Source organism: Antennarius striatus, chromosome 7, assembly GCF_040054535.1.
Source record: "Antennarius striatus isolate MH-2024 chromosome 7, ASM4005453v1, whole genome shotgun sequence".
In the NCBI taxonomy this organism is placed as follows: domain Eukaryota; kingdom Metazoa; phylum Chordata; class Actinopteri; order Lophiiformes; family Antennariidae; genus Antennarius; species Antennarius striatus.
In genome coordinates this window covers 21223559-21240058 of record NC_090782.1, presented here as the reverse complement: position 1 = coordinate 21240058, position 16500 = coordinate 21223559, and the positions used below count along the sequence as shown (strand labels likewise).

General features: G+C 39.1%; 2 protein-coding genes across 8 annotated transcripts in view; both read left to right on the top strand.

Moving 5' to 3' along the window:
- The window catches only part of dnajc6 (DnaJ (Hsp40) homolog, subfamily C, member 6), a 31962-nt gene extending 28722 nt beyond the window's left edge, over window positions 1–3240 (top strand). For all 7 annotated transcript variants that reach the window (XM_068320476.1, XM_068320475.1, XM_068320474.1 and 4 more), the window contains one exon: window positions 785–3240. In XM_068320476.1, the coding sequence (XP_068176577.1) occupies window positions 785–886 (102 nt within the window). In that variant the 3' untranslated portion in view covers window positions 887–3240. The remainder of the gene's footprint in view (window positions 1–784) is intronic.
- Window positions 3241–8943: 5703 nt separating this feature from the next.
- Window positions 8944–16500, top strand: part of lepr (leptin receptor) — a 28376-nt gene continuing 20819 nt past the window's right edge. The window contains exon 1 of the mRNA XM_068319294.1: window positions 8944–9046. The gene's annotated coding sequence lies outside the window, so the exon portion shown is untranslated. The remainder of the gene's footprint in view (window positions 9047–16500) is intronic.

Sequence of the window (16500 nt, the reverse complement as noted above, 5' to 3'; positions counted from 1 at the left end):
ATGAGGCAGGCATACAGGGAGAGACTGAAACTTCCTACCCCTCTGATCATCCCCTTTTTAAGCGCAAAACTTAATGAACACAGTCAGTGGGATCAAGTGATTGAATCATTAGATTCACACCTACTGATCAATCAATACAGGTGGCTGGATTTCAATCAATCGGAGGGCAGACGATGAGGCGGCTCTGTGACGGTTGTATAACCATATAACTTTCATGCATGTGTCAAATAAATACAAAATAGACACAGATGAAACAGAAACACACAAAAAAAAGGAGACGTAATGCATCCCAAAATAAACAACTATGATTATCTGAATTACAGTCTTTTCATTCGTTCATAGTGGAACGAGTCAGAAACGGTTCTGCTTCTTTTATGTGAAAACTGTAGTTAAAGAATCTTTTCAGGCATTTTGTGGTTTTCTGTGCTTTTTTTTTTTTTTTTTTGAGAATCTTTTTTGTTTGTGTACTTTAGAATCCTTTTTTTTCAGACCGGGTGGGTTTTCAAAACTTCTCTGAGTTGTTTGCATTGTCCCACATTTTATTTGTTTAGTACCTACTTCTGCCAGGGTCAGGTTTGTTTGCCAGCAGGATTACAGGTACTAGAAAAGTGAAGCACAGACCAAAGAAAACTGTAGTTTTTTATACTGCACCCGCCTAGACAGAGAGAGAGAGAAAAAACAGCGGTGGGTGAGCGAGCTCTGCTTTGAATGACTCTTTTGCATATGGCTTGAGAAGAGCAACACATTCTTCTTCGCTTCACATTTTTTCCTTTCGCCCTCACAGGCAACGGGGCAGCCCTACGAACAATATGCCAAGATGATTTTCATGGAACTCAATGACGCCTGGTCAGAATTTGAAAGCCAAGGACAAAAACCTCTGTACTGAATCAATAAAGGGGCCGAAAAGAGGACATGTCAACTCATCTCATCTCATCTCATCTCATCCTAAAGGTGTGTCCGCCTCTGGTCATCAAATGACTTCTGCCTCTACCTTTACACTACGGCCCGTACTTCTCCTTTGTCCAACACAACGCCCAGTTGATCTGCAAAAGACTACTTTGGGTTCCCACAACAACGGTGTAACTGAACTAATGCCCCCCCCCCCCCTGAACCCATAACTCAAAAGTACCTACCTACTCAATCTACTGTACGTGGTTCATTTCTCTGTTGAGTGTCCCACCAATCACAGCAGATGCCACCGCGACGTCACTCTCGATTCGGATTCGGATCAAAGCAGAGTAAGACGCAAAGAACGCAACAGATAAGAAAAAGATCACAGGTGGGAGGATACCGATCAAACGTTTAATAGACTGATATTGTGCTCCAGAGAGTCTGTAAGGCTCGAGAGACTTTTTAATGGCAATCAAACCACTCACTCCTTCTGTTGGGGAAGTTAGTAGCTTTGTACTCTGAGCGAAAATTGAGTCCGCGATGAGACCTGTCATATCAAACTCAAGGTGTTTGTTACTGAATCGAAACAACCAGAGTCAAATCTTTCCTCAAAAATGTTCAAAGGTACGAATCGTTGATCTAATCCTGAAATTTGCATCAAAGATATTGAATATCCTGATCTTGTTTACTCTCATTATGAGTTGACTTATGCCTCCTTTAATTCTGAAAAAAATTAAGTCTGGTCTGATTTTAAAATCATATCTTGATTTTCATGTGAGGTTAACAGCAGGGAAATGATGATTATATGCTGTATTTTGTTTTTAGTAGCACATGTACAGTCGCCTGCATACATGAAGCCCCTTGAGGCCTCATGCGCCCTCATTCCTGAGGTAAGATGTATTTTTTAGAAGGCATCCCCGTGAAAGCACAAACTAACAAAGGTGCTTCGCGTTGAAGGACAACTTATTCACAATTAGTTTTGTTCATCTTCATTTCATTTGTGCATCAGACCCATTTTGTTTTAGGTTAACTGCACATCATCAGCGAACACATGAAAAGGACACGTTTCTGGTCATTGACTTATAGACTGCCTGACGAATTAGCAATACAAAGTCTTTAAGCGTAAATCATTTTTTCTGACTTTCTGAAGTGAGCTGAAACATTATGATGAAGCACATCTAACATTTCTATATGCCTCACAAAAATGGTACAGTGCTAAAAAGAGCCCAAAGTGGATTTTCTCATAGGATTGAAGCTGATGATCAATGAATGTGCTTTACCATATCTCTTATATCTTTGAATTCTATACACATCATCTGAGTTTACAACATTTCATTTCACTAATTAATGGTGAGTGCGACTTGATTTTTATTACGATTTTAATTATGTTGTTTTTATTGCATTTCTGAGATATTTCCATCACCCCGTTGGAACTGGATGAGCAATGCTGAGGCTATTTCTCATGCGTTGAGGTACAACGCACAAGCTTGACCTATGAACCTTTATTAGGAGCTGTACATGTCATAAGGTGCTATTTCTTGAACCCCCATCACATGTAACTGTATGATTTGAACGGGCTTCTTACCATTGGCTTCTTCTGTAAAAAAAAAAGTATTTCATATTGCATTGGCCAATGATGAACATATGCAATTTAAACCCTCAATAGATTATTGGAAGGTACAAACTGAAGAAGTTTCATTAACTGGGAAACCTTGCAGAGAGGATTTTGTGTGATATCTGACATCTATCATCAGTTCAAAAATGTACTTAAACTCAGTTTATCAAAATATTTGCCTTCATGTTTGTTTGACGCTGTTTTCAGGACCGTCTGTTTTGCAGCTATCGACGAAGGGTACGATCATATTTTAATGTCATTGTACCTTGTTACTTATTCCCAAGTTTTCATACAAACCCAGAACTCTCATCATTGATCAAGTCAGAAGAGATTGGATACCTGGAAAAGAATCTGGGACTGAAAACAGATTTAGAGGCTACTGCTGTCTTTGTTGACTTCGCAGACATAGGAGTGCTAAATACTGTGTGCTTCTCATTTACACTGAGGACTTAAATGTGAAATAACCGTCATTAGCTCCCTCTCTGACTTACGACTATGTTAAAAACTTATTCTGTACACTGTAGTCAATGGATGTGTTTTCTTTCTTGCTTTTCTTTTTTAAACTGTGGTATGTATGGAAGTGATCACATTTGGATACAGACTCCTGTATGTTATGTGCTTGCCTGTCTGCTGTTTAAGTGTTACTAAACTGTGTACAATTTTGTTCATGTGCTCCTTCTCAGTTTTTGTTACCATTACAGGATGTAAATAATGATCAAGTGCACTGCACAGGAATAAATAGTAAACAAAGAAAATTTGTTTTTTGTTTGATGCTTCTTGAGGTTCCTCCGTTTCACCACTAGAGGGCAGCAGCGTAATTTATGAGAAATTAGATAAGAGCATCATTTTATTGTAACCAACCTTTTATCCATGCATTTTATTAATATTTATCATTATTCGTCAGAAGATTGTGAATGTTATAGTATATATATAATAATTCACTATGCATAGAAACTGGTAAGGTAAGGTCCCGTCTGATCCCTGATTCTCAATGTGTTTTGAATTAGGCAAAAACAAAAAAACATTCATTTTAGTGTGTCTGATAAACATTTTGTATGATTCAGGTGTCTAAAACATTTTCCGTAACATTCCAACAACTGCAACAACTTATTCATACAACAAATGTCGGTTTACTTTGTCAGTGATGTAAACAAATGATTTAATGTGGGAGACAATCTTTCTCTGGGAGGGGGGTTGCAGCATTAGACACTGGTGTGATGAAACTGGATTCAGCTGCATTACAATGCTGCCGTTGACTACATCTTAAACACCTTTCATATGTGACCAGTGGGGTGGATAAGTTTCCCTTTGGGGTTCAGATCCGGGAAAAGCAGGGCTGCAGTTTCAGTGTTTCACTATCCAAGAGGAAAATTTAAGGCGATTGGAAATAACCCCCACAATGAGTGATTCATCGTAAAATAAGGTTACTATTACAGTCTTCAGTTTTTCCCTCCTCTTACTCGCTCTGCTGACAGTGCTGACGCACATCCTGAGAGAGATTCAGCACTGGTGGATGAAGACCATTAACCCGGGGTGATTATTTTTCATCTCAGCACATTAGGCAGTGGTCTCGTCTTGTAATGATAAATACATACATAGTATGGTGAGCAAGGGTGTTGCACTGTCAGACTAGATATATAATAAAAGATTAATACCTGTTTAAAACACTGGAAAACAAATGTAGTTGATGCTTCAGGGTGTCTCAACTGGAGAAGCGAAGTGACGTACAGTATTTTGAACAGTGAATGATTACAAGCTGTTTTCTATATATTTGTCACACCTTTTTAAACATTTTGTATTATTTCTAATATTTGTTCAGTTAAAACCTTTTACACAGATTACATTAAATAATACACAATAAATTACAATAAATAAATTAAGTCAAATTTTATTGACTGAAAGAATTCAAAATATTTTTTATAGAAGCTAGCTCAAGTATTATTATTAAGGTAACATTATTAAATACCTAAAAGTAAGTGAAATTAAATTTATCTCTATTAATCAATTCGTATTTACGTCACTTTGGAACTGCCGTGGCGAGAGCCGGCATATGTCACTGATTGAGGCGGGATTTCCGGTGGCGTAGTGTCACATGATTGGACGCTTCTGAGTTTCCGTAGCTCTTGCTGATGTCTGTCGTTCTTCAGATCCGGGACCCCCAGTTGACTTCCGTAAATAACGGTACAGTACTGGAGTTTACAATTCAAATCCAGAGGCGCCGCGGAAGACGCTGGCGCGTGCCATTGTTTGGGGCGGGACTTCCGGTAACTTTTCCAAACGGGAACAAAAAATCGTTCGGTGCGACTTTCCCCCCTGAAAGAAGAACCCCGCTACCCGCCTGAAGGGTGGGTTTATACATCACCAGCATTCGTTATTATTTATCTAAATTTACTTTTTATTGATTGATTTAACGTGTTAAATAATACATATATTTATTTATATCAGTTCCTTATTATCAGTAAAAAAAAATATATCTTTAATTTTTTATTGTAGGAATGGACAAGTAAATATATCAACATTTAATAATGAATTCACAGAGGACATAAACAGAGATGTCCTAAAATTGCTTTATTCTCAAACTTTAATCACAATTGTCAGAGGTCAAATTTAAAGCTAAAGTAAGGCAGGTGTCTTTTTTTTCAGTAAATGACACCCAAAGGATCCAGAAGGTTGTGCTAGAGATGCAGCAGATTGGTGAAGGTGAACAATGATTAAATAATCCATGTCACTCCGTAGAAGTTTACCTGTACAGGTATCTGTTGCTGGCACCAGATTGAAGTCTGGTGGAGGAAGTCAGTGCCAACTTCAACACTTAGCTGTGTTCCTGTTAAACTGGATGGGTCAGTAAAACACATTCAATGCTTTGCCTAAGTACATGTCAGTTAATATGTAAAAGCTGACTGCTGTACAAACACACTGTGTACTTATGATGGAGTCAGCTGACTGCCTGGGGAACGTCTCTCCAGAGATAGTGCTCCTCCAGGCTGGGAGCTCATTAGGGGAACAACAATCCAAAACAGTTTTTCCACATGGCCTCTCCAATGAAGGGTCATTATAAATATTTAGATTGATGGACAGTGAATTTCTTTGGAAATCATCTGGCTATCTTACTGCTTTCATGTGACAAACCAGCAGACATCTCACCATTGCTGTATCCACTAATCCTGCACAGGGCCCCTTGGGGGACTGGATCCTACTGTTGACGAGTTGCCCGATCATCACAGGACTAGTGAAGCAAACAACCATTCATTATTATGGACAGTTTACAGTTAACGTTTCACCCATATGACATGTGTTTTATATTGAAGGTGAAAACCAGAGCATCCAGATAGAACCAAATAGGTGATCATGCAAACTCCAAACAGGATTAGAGTCAAATCCAGAACCTGTCCGCTCTGAGTAGACAATGCTAACTGCTATCTGACAAATAAAACAGTCTGTTCATGTGATAACAATTAAGCAGTTTTTGCCAATCTGTGTGAGGCACAGCGGTACAATAAATGCTAACAACTGCATGCTATGCAAATGGCAACACAAACACGTTAATATTTAGCAGGTGTCAGTAAACACAAAGCTCAGCAGAGGCTGATGGGAAGATTACTAGCTTTGTAGGTATTTGCTTATAAACCTAAGTATTACATAATTTTGCTTTTTAAGTGATGATGATGTGGCGTGAAAATATGCGTCAGCACCCAGGTCATTACACTTTCACTTCTGGGAACATTAAGGTGTTTATGGAATTCAATGGCAATCCTTCCAACTCCTGCTGAGCTATTTCACCTAAAAGCAAACATGTCCATGTTGGTGCTGTGGGATAAGAAAGTGCCTGTGGAGGAGAAATGTCATGAATGCCCACATCAAATTAGTGCCAATCCATCAAGTGAATGCTACCTAAATGGATGCCCTCATGCTTTGACGATGGATGGAAACTTTGACCTGGTGACATTTTAAATAAAGTAACAGAAAATAGGCTTGCATTGGTTTGAATTGAAACCTAGCAGTGGGGTTTGAGGGTAAATGTGATTTTAAAAATCAAACTCAATCAATCTTTACTGACAGCAGCTACATGTGGAACTTTGCTCTTTACACTGGAGTCTGTTTCCCTCAACCATTGACCTTGCATATTACTCTGTCATGTCACCAGGAAAACTGGAATACCTTCAATTATTGTATATGTCCAAAATTCTTTTAAGATTAGTTAAGCACAGTCAAAGACAGTGAGTTGAACGTAATTAAACAGCAACAGAGACTCCTTCAGGTGAATCCGATTTGGCTCACTAGTTTTATTGAAGAGGATTGATACCCACAAGGTTTCTGTCTGAAAACACTGCACGGAGTGAATCCAAAGCAAAGGATGGTGACTGGATCAACAAATCAATCCCACTCCAGACACCTGTTGTGCTACCCAACAAGCTGATGAGAGGTGCTCCCTTATCAGAACGTCTGATCCACATGAACAATGAGCTGGCACCAGATGTTTAGGTAAGTACAAATTAGCAAATTCATCTCTGTCCTTGGACACACATTTTTATTATATTAGATGTATATTTTTTGCATTTGTGTGAAGTAGTTATTCATGTGAGTTATGTAAAGTCGTTGATAGTAGGTGTACCAGTATGAAAGCAAAGCAATGACCTATTGTGGGCGAGGGCAGAAATAAAATATAATAAATATCGACAAAGTAAATTCATCTTGTAGGATTCATACAGAATTTTTTTTTTTTAACCTTTCTGGTGGAACTGAAGCCTTTATATCGCTCCGCTCAAAGCAATGAGACTTCATTAACTACAGATATCTTGATTGGGTTTTGTGTTATGGTGTGACGTTACTGTGGTTTAAATAGATAGTGTGGAGGCAGTGCTTTGGGTCTGACCATTAGTGAAGCTTATATCAGCCACCTTAAGAAGGAAATATCCCGGATTTAAAATGATTTATTTCCAAGCGACCAATCAGAAACACCAGAGAAGCATGTTGACATTTTTAGCCCTGAACAGAGCAGCAGTCTTCTTTGCACACAGCATTACTGCAATAACAACAAATATATTTCTGAAGTGGTGGACCTATGTACTAATATTATTTCAACACCTGAAAATACAAGGTGTTTTCAGATATTTTCAGATGTCGCACTCCTCAGCAGAGATTTTTTTTAAATCTTCCTGGCAGTTTAAAAATAGTGTCCCTCCCACCTTTGACTGGTGATACGGACCTGCAGCTGTGGTGGAAACTAACAATGGCCTTAAACTAATAGCAGACATTTAAAGGCTGTTTTTAAAATAGGATTGCTGTTGTTGGGGGGTGTGGAGCATAGGGGGCCTTGCTTTTGGTCTGCTTACACCAATGGAGATACTGTATCTCTTGAATGAAATGGGATCTTTGTTATTCCTATTTTTACAGTTTTATGCATATTAATAAATGAATATTCTATGTCATTTTGCTTTTATTCGGAGGTTGCAGTCTATTTGCATCAGCACAAATTAAGTTTTTCCAGTAGTGGGTTGGAGGGGTGGGGTGGGGGGGTTAGGTATCTTGAGTCCTTGGACAAAGACATACAAGTTCAACGTATCACAGTGTTAGGAAATGGCATACTGATAACCTTGCCAAAGCATATTAGCAATATTATTTTAATATTTATTATCTGCAGTAGTAGTTAAGTAAGGGCAGCTGTGGCTCAGGAAGAAGAGCAGTGGTACTTTTTTTTTCAGAGATTTGTTGGTTCAGTTCCCACCTGCTGCAGCCTGAATGTTCCATTGTTGTTTTTTAGGTGATCATGTGCATGCTAACCTATGTGTGTGAAAGGGGAAATGCTTGTGCGAAGTGCTTTCGGTGGTCAGACAGAGAAGAAAGCTGCTCCAGTTTATTCCGTATTAGGATTCCAGTAGCATTCCTTACCTATCGTTAAATAAAAGATATAAAATATATGCTTCCTCTTGCAACTTGATGACATTCTATAGGTGACTTTTTTCCCGATCTCTGTGACCCTTTGTTTATTTGGCCCGTTTGGGATCAGTGTGGTTACAGACTGGGCTGCTGGCCCGAGTGCGTCAGAGGAATTATGGGATCAAATATCATTTGCCACAAACACAGGCGTACAGAAAACCCCTCTGAGGTGTGGACTGACACAGGGCAGGCTTGTCGCTAAACTCTGTGAAGTCCCTTTGTGTGCACAGCCAGGAATATACTCATCACTCTGCTTTACATGCATGCAAAAAATAGAGATGGCATTTATCTGGTAAAATCTAATCCCACCTATGCTCGCTGTGCACACACACCTGCAGATACAGATTAGCGTAAACGCATGCACATTCAGTCTCTTTTGAGTTGTTAGCTGTTGGTGTGTATTCTGAGACGGTGCATCAGAAATAGCCCCTCATACCCAGAAACACGCCGCCCCACATAAAGCTGCCAGTCGTGGGGTGTTCATGTCCCTGTGTTCCCAGTGTTCCCTCAGTTTTTTACAAATGCAGAGGATATCAGGTGGAGGGAAAACTTTCTTTCTACTTTTCTTTGTGTCTCTAGACATCAACTGATGCAGTGAAGACGGTGAGTTTTTATTAATCAATATTACAACAGTTGATAAGATGATTCATTAGATGATCAGCACCTGCGTAAGAAACCCACGATGACTCATTCCGAACTCAACAATGAAAAAAAAATTATTTGCTCTTGCTTTGAATTCCTGCAGGCAATGACAGTAATGAGTGGCAAACATAACAAACAGAACTTTGTGTCACTCCTCAGTCTCTTAGCATGACTCAGCGGTTTTCTTTTCACTGTCTATGTCTCCTTATGTTGGTTTGTCTGTTAGCAAAACTGATTGCTATTCCTGAAATTGGGCAGTGTGATCGGATATCTGACATGGTAAAAGTTTTTTTGGAATGTTTTTTTCTTTTCTTTTCAAATTTCTTTCTCCCTTTCAATCTATTATGCTTTAACTACATTTATTTTAATGAAATTTGTCAGAAGAGCTCAGGATATAGAAAGAAGAAGGCTCTTTTGCAGTGGATCTGGATAAAGGAACAAGTCAGAAATGTTCTTTTTCAACTTTCTGTGGCATTGCAATATTAAGAATTTTGAACCATTTTTCAAATAATTTGAAAAGTTATAAGAAACAATTTCTTTCTTTTCTTTTATTATCATTTTAAATACTTTATATGAATGACTTGAAGGTTTGCCAGGAAAATAAACATAAAAAAATGGAGCCACAGGATTTTGGAGTAGATTATTCTCATTATAATATACTGTGTATATATATATATATATATATATATATATATATATATATATATATATATAAACTTTTTTTTTTTTTTACTTCAAAGGATATCTTGAAGCAGCAATTCTGCTTTGTTGAAAATTTAGAACCAAACCTTTCTTTCCGTCTTCAGAAACAATGCCATGCTTTTCGCTGCTCGTGTGGCTGTTGACTCGTCTTTTCTGGGAGATCAGACACTTTGGCCACCGACACATTTCAGACAAGCCTCCGGCTAAAGCTGCCCGGGATGGCTTCGATCGCCGGTCCAGTGTCAGATTCTCAGAGGCAGACACTCTGGTTTTTTAATCTGTGTCAGAGCTTGTAGCCTGGGTCATTTTGAAAGGGGCATTTTACTGCCCATTTGGTTTATTCAAGCTGGGACTGCAACAGGTGTGATAATGATCGCAGGGATCTCCATGGTGATGAGGGGTTTCTGCTCGGTGGTGTTTGCTCAGTTGGACCTTTAGGGCTGAATTTACACAGCTAAAAGTGAAAATGAATCTTTAACCCTTTAAAAACCCCCATTTAAGGCAGGACACGACTGGCAGTAGGAACACAGAGGTCTTATGCAGGACTTTTCCATTCAGTTTGTGGGCTTAAGGAACTTGGGTGCAGATTCCTTGTGCAGCTAAGACACATACATGTATATGTTTAGGCAGGATTTCAGTAGCCTACCTCACAGGCTATACTTGAAGAAGTCTCTCTTTACAGGAGCCTGGTGGGCGGAGCTGAGTTGTCATGGAGATTCAGCTCACCTGGTCTCATGGAAAGCTTTTTGTGTCCATTTTCTTCCACAGCGGTTTAGTTATATTTAGTTTGACCTCAATTTGCATTTTAGTGAAATAAAAACACAATATCTCACTGCCTTGAAGATTATTGCTTTTCTATCGAGGTTACAGAGGAAGCAGAATAAGATGCTATGTCTGAAATCCAGTCATTCTCTTCTGTTACTCTTTTCTCTGCAAAAATAAAAGTTAAAGGTCAAAACAAGAATCTGAGGAACATAATAAAGAACAACTTATAAAGAATACTAATAATGCTAGATGGAAGACTTCTATCTATCATTAGGTCCCGTCATCCTCTCTATTTACCTGCTTATTGCTACTGAAGGACACAGGAAGCCATCACATGGATGAACACAGCTGAACATTTAACTTGCACTTTTCCCCCATGAAACACATTTCATTTAAAGCCACAGGGACATCGGGGTGAGTGTTTACAGAACTACTCTACTAACTTTATTGTGTTCCAACATAAACAGCACAAAACTCAACAGGCCTTGGCTGATATTTGTACATGATTGTGTTGTTGTTTTGTCGAGTATATTCTTCATGTCAACTCCCCATTTGGCAAAGTATCTGCTGAATCACCAGCTCGGATCCACACCTACACTGGCAACACAAACAACATGACCAAACGCTTTGGAGTAATGGCTCTGTTAACAGTCTTCACTGACTCACTAGCTTTTTTCTGGTTTATCACAATTCATGCTCTTAGAGTTACGGTCATGCAAATATCTACATCACCGACGAGATTAGATTCTCCACATTTTCTCCTTAATTGTGTTGCTTCCTCTCTACTTTTTCCATTTTCCTTCATTACAGCTGTCGTCTTTATTGTTTACCTCCTGTACAGGCACTTTCACTATTTCCTGTTTCTCTCACACAAATTTTAGTCAAGCTCTTTTTACGTTCGGTGTAATGTTTTTTTTCTGGTTAGTATTTTTATTAAGGAACACGTAAACACGCATAAATAAATGCATAAACATGCTAGATCTAGACACATGTATGGACTTGTAAAGAAACTGTTTGAATTCAAGGTAAATTTAAAAATAAAGGCATTATGGGTGTTTGTACGGCCTCAGTCAGGGGAATGTGATTTAGTAAAGAGCTGATGGAGGACGTTCACTCGGTAATGAGAAACTTCATTTCATTACCATAAAATCGTAATAGCCGCAAAATCTTTATGTCCCTTTTAATTTCAACAGATAAGACGATCCTTTTAAGATTCCAAACAGACATCGAGGCAGAGAACAAGGGAACGACCTGAACGGAGAGCTGTTTGGCTGATGTGGATTGATTCAGCGTGTGTGGGCAATGGATGAACACATTATCTTTCACGCAGACACAAGTGGGCGGTGGAAGGGTTCTTGGAGTTACATACAAATGTGAAGCAGTTGCTGTTGAATATTGTGAAATGAGGGATTTCAAAACAAACCACTCCTATGCTAAATTTTAGTGACTTTGACGTCACAGTTAAATTTTTGAGTGACAGCCTCTGGGTGATGAGTTGTTGCTTTAGTCAGCTTTGGAGAAGTTGTTAATTCTGGAGTTCATTTACATTGATCCAAGGCAGCTCCTTGAAAACTCAGTATGAAGCCTTTTGAAGCACATTTTCAAAGTGAATATTTTCTTTTAGTAGGATATTATATGTCCTCTTTATTATCAGACCCTCTATTAATGGTGACTGTAGTTGAATTCTCCCCATTTTGCATTTTCATCTAGTGAAATTGGAAACTTTCTTCATTTTTTGAAGGATGAATCATCAGTAGCATCAGGGAGGAGAATCTACAAGACAATAGCGACCAATTCTCCCTAAACTCTAATTGTTTTTGATGCAGCCGTCACAAAATGACGCCAAGGTTATAGCGCTTTTATCACAGCCTCCATTCTAAGCCAGATGGTGACACCCAGGCTATTGTTTCAATTAGGTGCTTGGGAGACAACGGCTAACCAGGTTTTGGGTGATAGAATCTGATGACGTACGTGGATGCCTCAGCATTTCCTCTCTTTTTGTTTTTTTTTTCTGTCATATTCTTTCCATGTTTGCAATTTTTTCCAAGGGAAGATAAAATACTCCCTCCTAATTTTAATTGTCTCTCAAACAAGAAAGTGAGATGGAATCTGTGTGAGGCTCTGAGCCCATAATCCCTTTGGTGTGGAAAAAGTGAGCGAGCAGTCGCAGTCGCGCGTGTGTGTGTGTGTGTTTGTGAAACAAGGTGAACATTGTCTTCTTGGGTAAATAGTGTAACTATTGTCTGATGAGTTTATCCATCTTGCTTTGATGATGCGATTGTCGAAGTGGAGGGATGGAGTGAAGCCAGAGTTGTCATGTCATCATCATTGTATACACACACACACACACACGCACACAGTGTGTGGGTTGGGACAGTATAATGTGTCATACTGATCCCAATTCAGTTCCAGATGCGTTACGACACACAGACAAACCTCCTTCGGAGAAAGAAGGAAAGAAGAGCCATGAAAACCAAGAAAAGGGAAGAAACTGAGTTCAGGCGGTCTGTAACAAAAAATGATCAATGATTATGATTGAAAAGGTGTCAGAATCTGCATTAAATTCAAATCACAACTTCTGTATTTCACAGAATGAAAGAAACAAAACACATTTAAATGCCATCAACGTGAGTTAGAACCTTTTTTCTGTTTTGTTATATACTGTCACACGCTGCCTTGGCACATTCTCCTTGTTTTTCCTCAGCTGAGCCGGCGGTTTCTCCGTCTATCTCTCCTCTCAGGGGATTTGATCTTTGGCAGGTGCTGCGTCTCATGTGTAGCTCTTCATTTTTTTTCCTGTTAATCCAGTAAACAGTAATGAGCAGTGGAAAAGTACCACATGTGCCATTATTTCTTCAATTTTTCTTGTCCGGTTGCCCTGTGACAGTTTACAGAATGGTAGATGTCAGCAGCCTTTATTGTTCTTCCTGGTTCAGACTGTTGGTCTGTTTTATCAAATGAATATCAGCTCCATTAGGCAGGACTCTTCAAAATGCAGGATCAGCTTGTTTTTCAGCTTCACAGGAAATGAGTTTGTTCTCTGGAAAAGACATCAGGCTCAAACTTTCTCAGCACTATTGCTTATGCAATGAAATCAGTTCATGACTTAAGCAAGCCCCCACCACCACCACCACCACCACACACACACACACACACACACACACACACACACTGAATGTGATTATGCATTTCAAGCTGTACAGAAGAGTTGGCTGTGCTTCAGTGTGTTTTTTTTCTCTGATCAGCTGCTGCTGCTTTTGTCTGACAAGGATATTCATAGTGTAACTCGTGATACCAATAGATATAAGAACACCCAGTACTTGTACTTTATTCAAAAATGAGGATAAATATAAGGAATTAGATTTTAAAGAATGTCCATCAATAAAAAAACAACAACAGAGAACACAGTCTCACAGTCACAATACTGATAATTTAACAAATGTACCCCACATGCTGCGCAGCACAGTTTGGAATTAATGTACCAATGTCTCAAAGAATTCTGAGAACAGAACATTTATATTTACCACAGCCAGATATTTCAACAGGTTGTCAACAGATTTAAATTGCTGGTGCCAAAGTAGAGTTGATAAACAATCAGAAGGTGACCTTTTTCATTTCCCTTATAGCATTGCTTGGTGAGGCCCTTGCTTTAAATATTTATACAGGTATCATGTGGAAATAATAGACAAATAGGAATCAAATTAGCCAAGCATGGAGATCTCATGATTATCCACCACTATGTGCAATTTGATCACGGCAACATCAACAAGTCCTGGGTGAATGACACAGCAACTGATAAGCTCACGTTGGCACAAAATGCACCACAGAGAGAATCATTAGAATACATTGTTTTGAAATAGTCTTGAAACTTTTTTTAAAAAATCATTCAGGGCTTAGCGACGATGCCTTTTCTGTTGAACTATTTAACATGTAAGACGGTCATTTGAGAATTCGTGTGACCCACTTGCTCTACATACTCAGACCTTTTCCATCCTGTCCTCCCAGAGCAAAACGAGCAGCAGAAAGATGACCTACTTTGAGTTTTCAGACATCAGCAGGCTTCTTCCAGACCCTGAGGAATGAGAGGGAGATGTTTGTATGAAAACATGCGTACAGTATTGTAAAATCTGCAACATTTTTGGATATCCACCCATTGGTCGGTGCTGAAAGTGACATGAGATTAGTCTTGTGTCTGTTAGATAAAGGAAGAAGTCAATGGGTTTTTGCATATTCCTTGTAGTTAGTGAGCTTCAGATGGTTTTGATTTTAATCACTTTTCAATGAACCCACACTGGCTGCTTTCCACTAGTCTCAATTTTAAGAAAAATTAAGCTAATCATCTGCTGGCTGTAATTTCATAGTAATCCATCTACTCATCTACCCCCCCCCCCCCAAAAAAACAAAAAAAACAAACAAAAAAACCCATATGTGAAGCAGGCTGCTGGCTGGGGGAACCCCACTGGAGCAGAATCATACATACATTTGATATGAAGAGGTGAGATCATCCTCTGGTGACATCACCCAAATCCATCTACAAACATGACTTCATCGTCTTGGAATCTAATCTGTGCCCCCTCTCTGGGGATTTTTTTCTCCTTGTGTCAAATCTCATGATTTATTCATGAGAGACTTCCTGTTTGAGGTGTAAAGGTGTTTGTAAATCGCAAGATGCATTAGCAATGACAGGACTATTTTAGTCTTAGTAAAATAGTAATTTCAACCAAATTAAAAACAAAAACCCAACTTTAAATAACCATTAATTATTTTATTAAATAACCTCAATTCATTCCGCTAACTGCAGCATGTGTTTGTATTATAACTCTAATAATTTAGAATAATCATAACAAAAATAACTGGTGTTGCACAGAACAAGACAAGGGAATAAACAAACCAATAAAAAATACACTTAATACATTCCATCATTAATAGGGATAATAATCAATAGCAGATGGAAAAAGACACATTGCTCCAGAATGTGTGGATGATAACTGATGTGATAATCATCACAGTCAGAATTATTTTTGCTGCATCAACAGTCATCTTCACATGAGGATTACATACCACCAGGATGATGTCATGCACAATTGTTTGGATGATGTCATCGGCGGGGATTACCTCATCCCCTCATTTTAAATGCATGCTGCAGGTGGGGCTGCTGCTGCCATGTGCCGCTCACGCCTCTGATCCACAGTATGCCTGGTCTAGATCCGGGGTGCACAGTAACGGAGTAGATATACATAAGTACTGTACTTAAGTACAGATTCTGAGGATTTTTACTTTACTCAAACACTAGAATTCTTTCATACTTATTACTCTTCATCGAATACATTTCCAAGGCAAAGATTTTTACTCTTACTCGAGTTAATTTCTGAGAAGGCTCATGAATACTCGTTACTTTTAGGTTTGCCTGTTGTTGTTTTTTTGTCGTCCCCCCCCCTAAAATGCAGTTGGCCACACGCAGTGTTTGTCAAAGAAGGAACCTATCACAGTACACGTTCTCAACAGGGATTTACGTAAAAGCGGATATACGTCATCCCCTATCCAGCTCAGAACTAGACCACGGTGGCAATGGCTACTGCCGAAGAAGCCTCCGTTGAATCTGATGAACATGATGAGGCGGAGTTTTATGAGGCGGAGGAAGAAAACCCATGGCCTTATCTTAAAGATATGTTTGAGTTTGTAGAAGTGAAAAAGGACAACGTGGACTCAGACAAGAAAAAGTACATTTTCAAATGCTTATTGTGTTTGCCGAAGAAAAACTGACAAAAGTCACACCTAGAGACCTCTGGGCACTTATTTTTACAGACTGACAGAGACTGGCGGACACAGGGCCACACAGACTGGGGGGCAGGGGGAGACACACAGATTGGGGGGGGGAGACAGACAGTCGGGGGGAGACAAATATTGTGGTACTGGGATATGTCCTTCCTGTAAACATTGAGTTGTTG